The sequence below is a fragment of the Xenia sp. Carnegie-2017 genome, unplaced genomic scaffold, assembly GCF_021976095.1.
Source record: "Xenia sp. Carnegie-2017 unplaced genomic scaffold, XeniaSp_v1 HiC_scaffold_6, whole genome shotgun sequence".
Taxonomy (NCBI): Eukaryota; Metazoa; Cnidaria; class Anthozoa; order Malacalcyonacea; family Xeniidae; genus Xenia; species Xenia sp. Carnegie-2017.
The window spans coordinates 10,957,193-10,970,849 of record NW_025813526.1 but is presented as its reverse complement, the minus strand read 5'-3'; the positions used below and the strand labels follow the sequence as shown (position 1 = coordinate 10,970,849).

The 13,657-nt window shown below is 31.9% G+C and overlaps 1 protein-coding gene across 1 annotated transcript; it reads right to left on the bottom strand.

Annotated features, from left to right (window-relative positions):
- Positions 1–6,701: 6,701 nt before the first annotated feature.
- Positions 6,702–7,434, bottom strand: LOC124457105 (the record flags this gene model as incomplete). Its single annotated transcript, XM_047007395.1, has 2 exons — positions 6,702–7,018; positions 7,292–7,434. Coding segments are annotated over 2 exons (414 nt in total), but the record flags the coding sequence as incomplete, so codon positions are not given.
- Between the last annotated feature and the right edge of the window lie 6,223 nt (positions 7,435–13,657).

The following is a 13,657-nucleotide window of genomic DNA, read 5'->3' as shown; positions in this document are numbered from 1 at the left end:
TGATGCGTAATACACACACCATTCTGGACTTCAGTCTGCAGTAGCCTATCCATAGTAAAGACCAATGTCCGTGATGAGTAGCCACATCTTGCACTAGGTGGTCCTGCATGGAACTGAACACATCGCATCTAGAGGAGTTTAACCTTGAGAAAAATCCCTCTACACTTACGGTTAGTTGTAGTTCCTGTGGCGAGCATCGACAGACTGACGTTTCGGCAGAGCAACATCGCAGCTTCGTGGATGATCATGCTACATGACAACGGGAGGGTGCACTGATCCAGTATGAGAAGAGCCGTAAGCGTATCTCAGGCCTGGCGAACCGCTTTGCGTATTCAACTATTAGAAAAAACATGAACAAGTCCAATTACAGCACCACGCTGGCACTTGCAATACGTTCATGTTTCACCTGTGCCATCATGACGCAAGTCAAGTCAAGTCAAAGTCAGGTATTATAGAAATAAAATTAAATATTTACATCATATATTGTTGTCAATTCATTGGTAAACATGTCTTTTCTAATTCTTACATGATGTTTACTTTTTATATGATTGTCGAAAACAACATAACCATGATCATTCCCATTCATCTCATCAATTAAACATTCCAAAAAACTTTTTGATGATCCCTTACTAAACAATGTTTTTAAATTTCTATTATCTCCTACATTATTGAATACAATAATGCATTGACTATTTATTCTAGCTGTCCTTAATTTTGCATTTCTGTAATTTAAAATTTCACAAGTGAACATGATAGAAAAATCCTCATAATGTTAGTCTCGTGTAGCAATTTCATACAATCTTTTTGTATTGTCTTTATTATTAGTTGCATTAATCATCAAATCGTCCAGTATTATTAATGTTTGATTTCCTAATTTTTGTTTTATGTAAGTTACACAGGGTATATGCAATTGACATTTAACAAATTCATAATTTTGCAGGGCTGTATTTTTTTGTTCATTACTAATAGATTTTATTTCATCAAACATTCCTTGATAACTAGACTAATAATAATACAAAAGTTTTATGAAAGGAGAGTTAAAGATTTAATCATTAAATTTTATCAAATCTTTTGTAAAATGTGTTTTTCCACAAAGTGATGGTCCAGAAATAGTCATCATGATAGGATGTTGAAATTTTACAACTGAATCGTATAACATATTTTCAATCTATAAAATAACCATATGGAATTGTAAAAAAATTATCTAATATAGTACGTTTATCAATAAAAAAAGTGAATTTTGTCATTTCTTCATTTAAAAATATATTTTGTTGGTTATCACGTGATGTTCTTACTTTAAGCCTAGTTCTCATTCATGGAAAAACGTCGGCGATAGAGCTTTTTCGACGTCGGCGAGCGCTTACTATTAATGAGAACGCTTTGAAATTTATGTCGCCGATTTTTTCTGACAATCGCCGAACGTAGGTGCTGCCATCGCAAGAAACAAAACGGTTTCTTTGTTGCGATCATCGCCAGTCATTACCAACAGCTTTCCATAATCTAGTCCAACATGGCTGCTTTTGAAAATGACGAAGAATCAGACTTCGATTTAGTGCAAGCAATAAATATTCTTGCTGTTAAAGCAAAGGACGAGGATAGAAGCTTTATGGAAATTATTCGTGAATTTCCCACGATATACCACAAGCGAACAAACGGTTTTCGTGACAAACGAAAGAAAGCTAACTGCTGGCAATGAAAAGCTGAATTGCTTGAAATTACAGCAGAAGAAGTGGAAAGAAGATATAAGACTATTCGTACTGCATTTTCTCGCTTTCTTTCAAAACAAAAGTTAAAGTCTTGATCTGGAGTAAGCGACATTTTGAATGGGATCCACCAAAAGCAGTCAATAAAAAGGCAAAAAAGAGATGGTAGTGGTATGAGCTGGGTTGGAGCTGAAATCAATAACAAAATGCAATTGAAAAAAACTGATGAACAAATTAAAGAAGCCATGTCAAAGTTGGACAAGTCCTTAAAATGTCTGGAGCACCGCCAAAAAGATAAACCTAATGTGGAGAATGATGAAGACTTCTTTTACTGTTTGAGTTTAGCCCCCAGACTGAGAAGGCTTGATGGAAAAAAGAAGGCTTTAAATAGGAACTTAATTGAGAAGGCTTTCATGGAAGCTGAGTATGGAGGTTTTTAAAAGCCTAATTACTTGAATTCATTCCCAACTTTTGTTGGTTCTGTGCCAAATAGACAAGCAAATTATGGGAATAATTAAAAGTTTTATTTCAGCTATTGTCACAACAGGTTTACGACATTTGGTTTGTTATTTGATGGATAAGACATTTACTCTATTGAGTTTCAGAAGAAATTGTTGCTTACAGTAATAAAACTTCATTATTTCATTATTACCATGAAACTACTCAGTGCACTAACTTTATGTAATTTTCCAAAAAATACAACTGTAAAACTTTCAAAGATATTAAATCAAATATAAGCACTTTAAAGAGCTCTAAATTAATCATTTCCACACAAAGTAAGTTACTGCACTGTTTAGTTTGTTGATAACTCATTTTTTAGCAACGAGAGTAACATACTAATTAACTTAATATTGTTTACATTGTTTAAAAGTAATGTTCATTTTATATGTTAGCTGCAAATATATATTTCACAATGTCAAAAATCTTGCAATGCAGTGTAAATGTTGTAGATAACATCAGAGTCAATAGTCCTGGAACGAAAAATTTCATTTGCCATCGAGCATAAAAAGATGTTAATAGGATAAATTTTAACTCAAATGTTTTTTTCATACACACAAGTATGCTAAATTATGCTGCAATGAGGTTGGCTTTTTACAAATAACTATGAATGCTTCCATTGCACCATTATCGCCTAATGTGGTGCTTCTCAAGTTACCAGGTGATGTTCTACCACCATATAATGCGTTACGTGGATGTAACGGTAGCACATTAAAAAATTCCTCTTTCAAATTTTTTATTTCACTTACATTTTTGTCTTTTAAACATTCACATTCTCGCATTTCAACTACGTCACAAATATTATCAATTACTTGTTTTGAAAATTGTTTTGTTTGCAATCTTAAAAAATACATTTTTTTCCCTACTGTGTATTATAATCATTATTATTAAAACAGTTATTACAATCATGAAAAAAGTGTCCGTGAAATTGATATACAGTGTTGTTCTCTTCACATTCTCTAAAGTGTAATCCATTTCATCTAATTCTGATTTAACTTCAGTCAACCAACATAATGCTATTTAACTTTGCATGGTATTACCCTTGTACCCAAATGATGGGATTTGTGCAATTTTATCATCTTGTAAATAATTATTCCTGAATATTTTTAGTGTTTAACCAGCAATTGTTATGCATGATATATCGTAAAAAGTTGAAATGTTTGTATTGTTGTAGATTAAGTTGGACATTTTCTTACATCCAGTTCTTAGTATGCTAACATCATTACTGCAATAATAATAAACTGCATCTTGAAATATGTATTATTTTTCACATTGTTTGTTATACCATATGTCAAAATCATTTGTTTCACTTTCTGAAATATCAAAGTACCTTTTATCAATGATATTTCCCTAATACGTAAAATCGAAAAATTTATATGGATGATATCCTTTTACAATATTATCAATTTCGTGTGATTCTGGAAACTTTGCCAATTTTATGGATAAAAATGAACAACTGTCAATAATTTGTAGATTAATTTCTTTTATTTTTAAAGATAAAGTTTTATTTCCATTCATAACAGCTTCGGGAATTAAGTTTTTTCTGTCAATAAGTATTTCAATAAAAAAATTGACTCAAATATAGCACCATCATGTGCAATCTAAAAAGAATTTCCTTGTTCTAACATAAACTGAACTAATCGTGATGTTACATCATCACTTTTATAGTCAAATATAAATTGACGATAACCACAGCAATCAAGGGTATCAATTGAGGAGTCAGTAATATAATCCATATCGGGTAAAAATTATTCAAAATTTTTGTAAAAAGGAATTTTCTTGCTTTTTTTGACATATTTCCTGAACATAACAATAGAAAGGTATCATTAAATTATTTTATCAGTTTTGTTTTCAAAATCAAGAAAATAATGTTGGTGTACGCTCATATATATTAAAGTCTAAAGGTTTAATGTGGCATTTATTTTGTTTGTCCAAATAGTTTCTACAATGAGCAGAATATATTTTTTGACAATTTGCCGCGAAGCGCTTATTGTTCTAACGTCGAAACGTCGAAACAACGTGAAAGAAAATCCTACTACTGGATGCTCACTCTAAAGACTTACGCCAATTTTAGTGTTGGCTAGCTGTGAGAGTCCATGCAAATTAACAACACGTGCATGTGCTGTGAACAAAAAGTTACTGTTTAGGCAGCAAATGTCTTCATTCAATTACGTACGAGTTATTGCCCCAGTCTTTCACTATAGTCACTAAAACAGGACATGCTTTTCAGAGGCCGTTGTATCTAGACGTAATTAATTTTTACTTTTTGCCGATCCACGCGAGTTAAATGTTATTTAAGCCAATAGTGCTATTAAAACCTGCGCGAACTTCTGTTCAAAAGTTAAAAACTGCGCGATCTTCTGTTCAAATGCACGATTCTCAGAGCTCATGAAGTTGCGAGTTTTCTCAGTGCAAACTTTAAATGCATCCCTAATTGTTGTTACTATTTGATTTACAAATACAAGATGGGGAATGCAAATGTTAATTAGTGTAAGAAACGCAAATGTCGTCAAGAGACTGGACTTAGCTGGAAAGTAGATATCCGATTTTAAGTCCAACAACTTTGTTTTAGTCTACGGACCCCGAAATTAGTAATTTGCCACTGAGTAGTCCACTGATGGCAAGTCATTTAAAGAAAAAATTTACCAAAAGAGTATATGTTTACTAAAAATATCTACTTTATATTCACATCTCAATCCTTAAATTGTTGAAAATTAGCTTTTAACAAATGAAAAGTGTTATAAGTTTTGGAAGTTGCTTTTTATTCTTTGTATTATATAAGAAACAAAAAAATATTAAATCAATCCTTAAACCTTGATTGAATATAGCTGATAATTATAGTGTGAAATTTATTAATAAAAAATGTACTTACCGACAAATGTCTTTTCCTTACTGCAATGCTATTTAAATCATGACTTTTTTTTGAATTTTTGGTTGGTGGTATTTGTTCTTAGACGTAAATGCTAGATGGGATGGCAAAACAGTATCATAAATTCCAGCAAGTTTGGATAATTAAGATAGTTGCCACTTTGTAAATGTATTCATTATGTAATCTTGGCACTTAAAACCTATTCTTAAGTATATCTATAATTTGGTGTCATAAAAGTTACTTGCTTCCCAAAGTCAACGTATAAATTTCCTACAAGAAGGCATACTAGTTGATACAGTTCCCTTCCCTTCTTACATAACGTAAAATAGCCATGCCATACGTCGTCAAGCCATGGAAACATCAAAATTTTTTAATAAAAATTTTCTCAAATTTGTTAAATCAATCATTAAACAATTGTTATCAACCACGATAGATCGTACGCCTTTTGTTTGCTTATATTCTTGCTAAATAAGATAATATGTTCCATCACACGACATACTTTGTCTTAAACTTTTCGTAATACTTCGACAATAGTCAAAAGTGTCCTATTCCAAATACAATTTAATAATTTGAAAACAAAGTTTTTCTCATCCAAGATTATACATGTTTTCAACCGTTTGGCTTACCATCGGTTTTGAACAACTATTTGCCCACCCAAACAGATAAGTTTATGAAAACATATAACTAGCAAGCTTCTGAAAATATTTTTTGACCTAAACAAAACACACTTTTTTATAGATCAACAAAAAATGCATAGAAATTCCAAACGGATCTAAATGGATTATAATGTAATATAACGTTTGTCTATTTATACAATCAAGAAAATGGCTGCAAAGATCATCTGAGCGCACGTTGCAATTTGGTTAACAATTATTAATTAATAGTGTAATTCTTAAAACTTCAAAACACAGTTTTCTTTACTCTTGTTTAATCATGCTCCTCTCATTGTTTAGATTTATTTTGTAACAAGCGCTTTCAATTAACCCCAAAACAAGCGGAATTTGAAATTGTTTCGGAGATGGCGTAAGAATTTCGAACAAACCTGTAAACAATGAAGAGTTTCTGCCTAAATAAACTTGGAGTGAATTTGTGATAGAGTAATGCAAACTTAAACAAATATTTGCGAGTTGTCTTAACTTTTCACTAAAGCAATAACCTCAAGTTAACATCAGTTTTCGTGGTTTTGACTTCGTTGCTTACTTTAAAAATAAAAAATGATTATTCTTGGCTTATGAAAAACTGAGAAGATCATTTGGGTGAACTTGAGAGCTAACAATACAAATCATACATCATAGGTCCACCCATTTGAATATAAATGTCGTCAGAAATTAATTCAGGAAATAATTTTAAACAATTTTTGCTTGTGTTCTATCACAAAATCATGCAGTTCAGCTTTTGATCTTGGTCCTTAAAAGGTTTCGTATTTTCCAGCGATCATCTTGCTTGTTTGTACAGCAAAAACAATGAGATTCATCAATTATAAAACTTATCATCTTCAAAATTTTTTAAATATTCATAGGTTTCGATATAAATTCGATGATTTGGAATCTTGACTCTCATATATGGCGTACATACAAATTCGTTACGTATGATTGGTGTGAATTTCACCAACTTTTCGTTTGGAAGCCAGTTGTTGACTCTCCTGTATTGCAGAGGTATTTCATTCAGCAATATCCGTTACAAATGCGCCCATTTGACAAATTTGTTTTTGGGAAATGCTCTATGCTTAGCGTTGGTCGTAGTAACCGGAAGGATATGTACAATTTGGCCACGGAATATTAAATCAGCGGCCATGATAAGAAATTTCTGACTGTCATGCCAGCTCCGATTTTCGTACATTAATCGGTAAGGAAGCAAAAACTTTATTGCATTTTTGTGAAATGCATTACAAGCAGCATCAAAATGAATGCTAACGGGCAACAACTCTAGAAAAGGATACCCAAATGGTCTCCAACATAAAGGATGTATGTTTTGTGATCGTTTCGAGCAAAACCAAGGTACGCCAATTGCAGGCTCGTATTCCAAGAGAAGTCTTTCAAAAGTTTGCAAGGGTGAGCTCTGAAACTTTGAAAATACTCTTTCAAATTTTGAACTCGTAAAATGAAATGTTAGGTCACCATCCATGATAACATAGTAGGTATAGTCTTTTGAAGAATTTATGACCCGTTCATACAAAATGTTTCTATCTTCGCTCCAGGTTGTATCTGGCTTAAAAAATTACTGGATGTTATAAGTTTGTCTTAAATTTTTCTTTGTACAAATGCTCTCAAAAGATAGGACAAGAACATTATTCTTTGACTTTTGTACAAATATTGCTGTACTCATTAAGTGCTCGTGCAAGCAACTCTCAGTCTGTATCAAGTAAATGAATCTTTGACTTGGATGAATATTGCTATTTTTTTCTTTTGCAAAAAGTGGTCTGTAAGAAAATCTATCGAAATTTGCTAACCACCATAAACAGGAGAAGAAGAGAAAAACAACTGCCATTAAAGTAGCAAAAATGGACTTCGTACGTTTTCAATCATGTCTCTAGCAGAACAGCAGCTCGTTTTTTTGTCTTTCAGCCGTCTAAATATTAAGAAAATCATATTGATAAATTGTGTGGATGCCCACTGTGTAAAATGCCCACTGCCTGAGCTAACTTAAGAGCTGATTTAGAGAAACATGCACAGCTAAGTAGAGGTGTCACTTACTATATTTGTACAATTTGGAGTAAATTATATTTGGAGTAAATTTCAGAAAGAATATATGCGTTACGTAAGAAAATCAGAACAGTTGACCATTTATAAAAATTGTAAATTTATTCCATGTCCTATTTTATAGTATGTCTTATACATTTGAGCAAAAATACGTACACTGCAAAAAAAAGCTACCATACATTTTATTCAATATCTTAGCAAATCGAACATTTAGGAAATTTTTTGAATAAATATATTGTAAATAAATGATTAATATTGCACTTTTTCGTGATAAAGCCCGTTTACTCGGACTCATGTGAGCAGCCCTTAAAGGAAAATACCCATGAGCTGCATTTTACGCTGTAGGGCAAAATGCTCGCAGGGTTCATTAAAATAGGCATGCGCCACTTTAGTCAAGTTCATAAGATCAATAGAGCTCATGTACGCGCAAAAGTTGGATACATTGTAGTTTTGAAAGCGTTGTTTTGCTCTCATATTCAAAACATTTTATAGGCCATTCTCGAAAGACCTTTCTCATCCAAAATCTCCGTTTTGTAGGAATCCTTAACCTTCTTACTTGATGAATCAAATAAAAAGCAATTAGTGTGTTTTCTAAGCTTTGCAGAAATAACTGTGTTTTGTTGACAGGAGTCACGTTTATTTTCTCGAACAGTAGCACACCCGAGCAGTTTCTGCCCTTTGAAAAAGCATTAACAATTGAAGGCAGCACGCGCCTGAGCATTTTCCTCTTTGTGTAAAATGGAACTTCATGGCAATCTACCTTATAATCGCTAATACTGCCAGTAAATTGTTTTCAGTAGTATAAGTAGGGCAAAATTGAATATATAAATAACATATCCTCCTTAATTAACGTTTAAGTAACGGCCCTATGCGTGGTGACAAAATGAAAAATGTTTTAAAAGTAACAAATTCCATATGAATAGTGATGATAATAACGTAAGAGTTCTTAAAAGAGCTGTTTGAAAGCATTTTAAAGAACTTGTTCAAGCGACGGTCTAATCACTCGAGAAGACTGGTACACTTCCTAAAAAATTTGTAATAATCCAAACGTTCTTAGATCCATCAGTTACTCCAAGAATCATTAATTTTTTAACAAATTCTAGCCGAATTCGTCAACGCTTAATGCACTTAAAAGTATTACGTAAGATAATAAGAATAATTATGGAAATTTTTCAGCAAAACATTTAGTTCTTTCCAAAGTCATTATTAGAGCATCGTACTTTGAATTTATATTTTAATACTTTAGGCATAATCAGAATTCATTGATTTTAACCTGAAATAGCAGCAGGGTTGAAGGACATATACTTTGTACAAAACAGCATTATAATAACAACTATGCTTTAGCATTATTATAGCAACTTGCTGTTTTTATTGAGCAAAAGAGGTTTTGATCTCTTACTTTAGGAGACTAGCCATTCAGGAGAAAGATGGCATTGTCCCCTCCAAACATTTTTCATGACAGTTTTAAATTGAGAGTTATAAGCTTTAATTAGACATATATCACTAAGTGAAATGGCCCCTTGAAAAAAATTTGTTGCTCCCTATTTTTAATATTTTCTATTTGAAATGAGAGTTTTGTTTTGTTGTAGCCAACAGATGGATGTAAAATTAAAACACATTACTTAACGGAGTGAGCTAACATTCGGTCAGTGGCAGAGTCAGGCCAATCATTTAATAATGCAATGAAAAATTTTTAAAAAAAATCATTATGAATTTTTCAAGAAAATTTTTACAATTTAATGTTCTGCAGTAATTAAAAACCAAAATATTTGCATTATAGGAGTAAAAATTCGAGTGGCTTAGATGTTGCATTTGATTTTAGTTGACTTAAATTGGTTGTAGGTAATCGAAATATAACTAAGTAATAACGAGTAATGACAATTACTGATTTTCTCGCTGCTTTTGATGGGTTTTTTCACAGTTAAGCATGGTTTGTGTACTGTAACTTACACACAGACTCTACCTTCGCAACATACGAAAGTAATTAAAAATTACACATACAAAAGTTAAAAATGTTCATAAAATTCCAAAAGGACAAAAAGACCGGCATAGAAATCACGGGTTTTGTGAAAGACGGAAAGACCGGAACTCTGTTTTTTAAGTGATTCGCTTCTCCCTTTTAAGAACTATTACCTTATTAAAGCATTTGCCTAATTCTTAAAAGAAAGAGTATGCAATAAGGCGAGTTGTATATATAATAATACGTTTCTAATTTTAATAGCAACAATCACATAACAATTAAGCAAAAGTGATTGATAAAAAAACGATTCAATGTAAGCAAGGTTTTTTAATTTTCAAATGAGTGATGCAAACAACGACAGCGCGCGTATTGAATTAGCGCAATTAAACGAAAACTTAAATGTTATCTGAATAACATATCATATTCAACTTGGCATGTAAAGTACGTTTTTCATTTAGCGTCTTGTTCTCGTGTAATTGTAAGCAACAGTTGCTCAGTCTATGTCATATTATGTCATAAACACATATATCCCCCTAATCGGCCTAGAAATCAGCCAGGGTGTCAGGGCATTGCGATAGATTTGTCAAAAGCAGATCCTGACGAAGGAATTTTTGTCGCATAACGTGGTTCAAAAATACAAGAAATTAATGACTTTTTTTCAATGATTCATTGCAAGTTGTAATTTGCAAAGTGAAAAAAGTTTGAAAGATTTCTCGCAAGTTCAGCATATAATTGCGGCAAGTTTTATAACTTTCATGAAAATTGCATGCGATATTTGAAAGCTCTACTTAAGTCATAGGATAAGCTTAGTCAAATATGATACAAAATGCATAACAACTTTTTTGATTATAATTTATACAAATGTTTTTGGAGTATATCGTGTTTTAAAACAGTTCCACTTGGAAGCAAGGAGCCCTTGAACATACAATAGGCATTAGATCACTGTCTAATATATGAGAACTTGATCCTTGATCCCTTATCTAATCAAGATCAAAGTATAGAAACAAACTATAGTCTCACTCCACTCTGAAACTTGGTACTGATTAGGTTACTGGACGCGGCTAGCCACCCAAGGGCCCCTATTGTTTACAAAATACTATTTACTCTATGCCACTATGCAAATCACAAGCGTAATGAGAAAGGCGCTACACCACAAAATCTTAATATTGAAATTTCTGTTTGCTACTATTATGTTCTAATATGTCGTCTGTTCTTGAATTAAATCCATCGTGTAGAGAATTATGTGTGGTGGCCACATTAGAATAGATAAAATATTCGTTTGTATTTGACTACTGACTTGGCAGCGCGCCGTGACTTTGCATGCAAGCAGTGAACTATAAGGAGACTGGAACGATAACCTGGCGACATCTTTGAAGCTACTTATGATGCAAAAATACTTTTTTCCAGCTGGTCATTATAGACCTTCAAATTTGTCATGATCGGCCGTTTATAAACAGTTACTATACCAATAAAACGAAAATTTATTCGTGTTTTTGCTCATTGAAAGCAAAAACATGTATACGGTGACAATTCAAGCTTGAAAAACCTATATAAGGAAAGAAGTGAGTTGAAGGTTTCACTTTGTGTGGACGTGATTCACTATAAACTATAGTAAAATAAGTTTTTTTCATGGAAAATGTTTTCATGGCAGAAAAAAAACGCACTTATTAACGCTTTTTTTCAACATGAAAGAAATTAGCTTTCCCCAATCTTTTTCATTAGGTCTGAGCATAAATAAAAACTAAAAAAAACATTGCAAAATCTTTCTAATGTATAAAGAAAATGATCTCTTTGTTCTTGCTCTAAAGAAAAACAAAATATGTCTGGCATATTGTTTGACACACCATTCACCAAAATATATTAAAAGATTGTTAATACAAAGTACAACAAAAAAAAAAACACGAATTTCACTCAAATTCAGTAAGGCTTTTGAAACACTTTTTCGAAAATAATCATTATACAACTGTGTACGAAGGTTTAATTAGAAGTCTCTGTTATATAACTGTTATAAATTCACCAATATACATGACCAAACTATGTAAACACACAAATGCTATACTAAGATTATAAAAATATATTACATAAATATATATATCGTAAGTTAATGGTACAAGAATAACAAGCCCTACCATTAACGTAATATATTTTACCGATAGAACTCTAAATTTTGACCTAATATACAATTTGATGGCCTACGAATCATCATAAAATCTGGTGAAATCTACCCACTCAAAATGAATGTTGCTTTTTAGCAATTATGTTGAGTGTGACGTGGAGTATAACTTGTCTATGCCATTCATCTGTAAATTAAGCATGAACTTGTTGATGAAATTTTAGCACTTTTTGCACAAATTTAGACTGACATTAAATATCCCACCAGATTTTGAGAAGTGGGAGACGTCAATGACAGAAAACTAACAATACTCGAAATTCAAATTTGAAATCATCACTTTCACACTTCAATAATAAACAGAATGTGTACAAATCTTACACATCCAATATTCATTTAAAAGCAACAAAATTGTATTTAAAGTTATCATACCAAGTGCATTGTGTGTATTTTGCAAAACTTTCATCGGTATGGACTACTATCTGTTAAAAATTTTTGGTCTTTTGATGACGAATCACAAGTTCAAATCTCGAAGCACTCCTCACTTTTTTTATATGTAACGTAAAATAGCAATACCTATACAAATCATAACTTACTACGTCCACCTTGAACTTCATCACATTAATAACCAAATATCGCCAACAATTTTGACAAAAAGAAAATATTTTAGCGTTTGAATATTTCATTTGCAATATGTATGTGCAAAACTCTGTCACTCAAATAAAACAGTCCACGCGACACACATGTGAAGCGGTAAAACAGCTTCAAATTGGCTTCAGTAAAGTCTTGGCATTTTACATAGAGTTATCGTTGCAGTCTACTTACAGTTCACTGCATGAAAGCTACCAACACATAAAAATTATTAAATTTGCAAGGATCTTAAATTAAAATTGTGACCATTTATTGCTTATCATTATGTAATGTTTGAAAGTACGACTGTGCTAAACGTCATTATTATTTAACAGCTTTAACAATGTGCACACAAAATACATGATCATATGCGCAGGTGCTCGTAAATTTTAATTTGTACTGTAGTCATTCAAACTAACAATATATAGCACTGTGTCACATGCAAACATGCTGATGAACGCCATCGAAATGATAAAAAATACATAATAAAAAATTTGTTACATCATAAAAAATTTCATTAAAAAAATTAATAATATACATTTACTGTCATGTAAAATCTTGCGTTTAAATACAACTGGGCTGTCATAAAGCATTCACATTGAAGGCGTTTTACATACTGTTTAGTTTTACATAACAATTGTAAGGATCTAGTAACGTAGTGCCATACATTAGCAACTTTAAAAACATTTGCTACTTAAAATTTTTGTATTATAGGTACTTTAGGCCTTGTTTTTGATAATTGTGCAAATGCGGAAAACTATTGAAACTGGTTGAAAGCCAGTATAAAATGAGACTTCAACGCAAACCTCTAATTTTTATTTTGCCGTCTGGGTCAATTCATATATATCAACTTCTCTCCATGTCAAAAACTGATTTCTCGCGAGCATGTGTGAATCACAACGTGTATGAAACTGTAGAAATTAGCTTTTGAGCCTTAGCTTTAAACGACAAACTACAAAATTTGATTTGTTTTCAACAGTTTGTGGTTAGAGCATGGAAGGAATAATAGTTAAGCAAATTCCTTGGCAACGCTTGCTGTTATTATAACTTGAATGTTAATTAAAAGTATTTTCAACAGGCAAACTTATCTGCATATCAAACAAAACAAAAAATATAAGGCTCATTGCATCTGCGATACAAATAAAAATTCTTCGTAGATGGCGATATTTTTACATTTCTAATAATTTA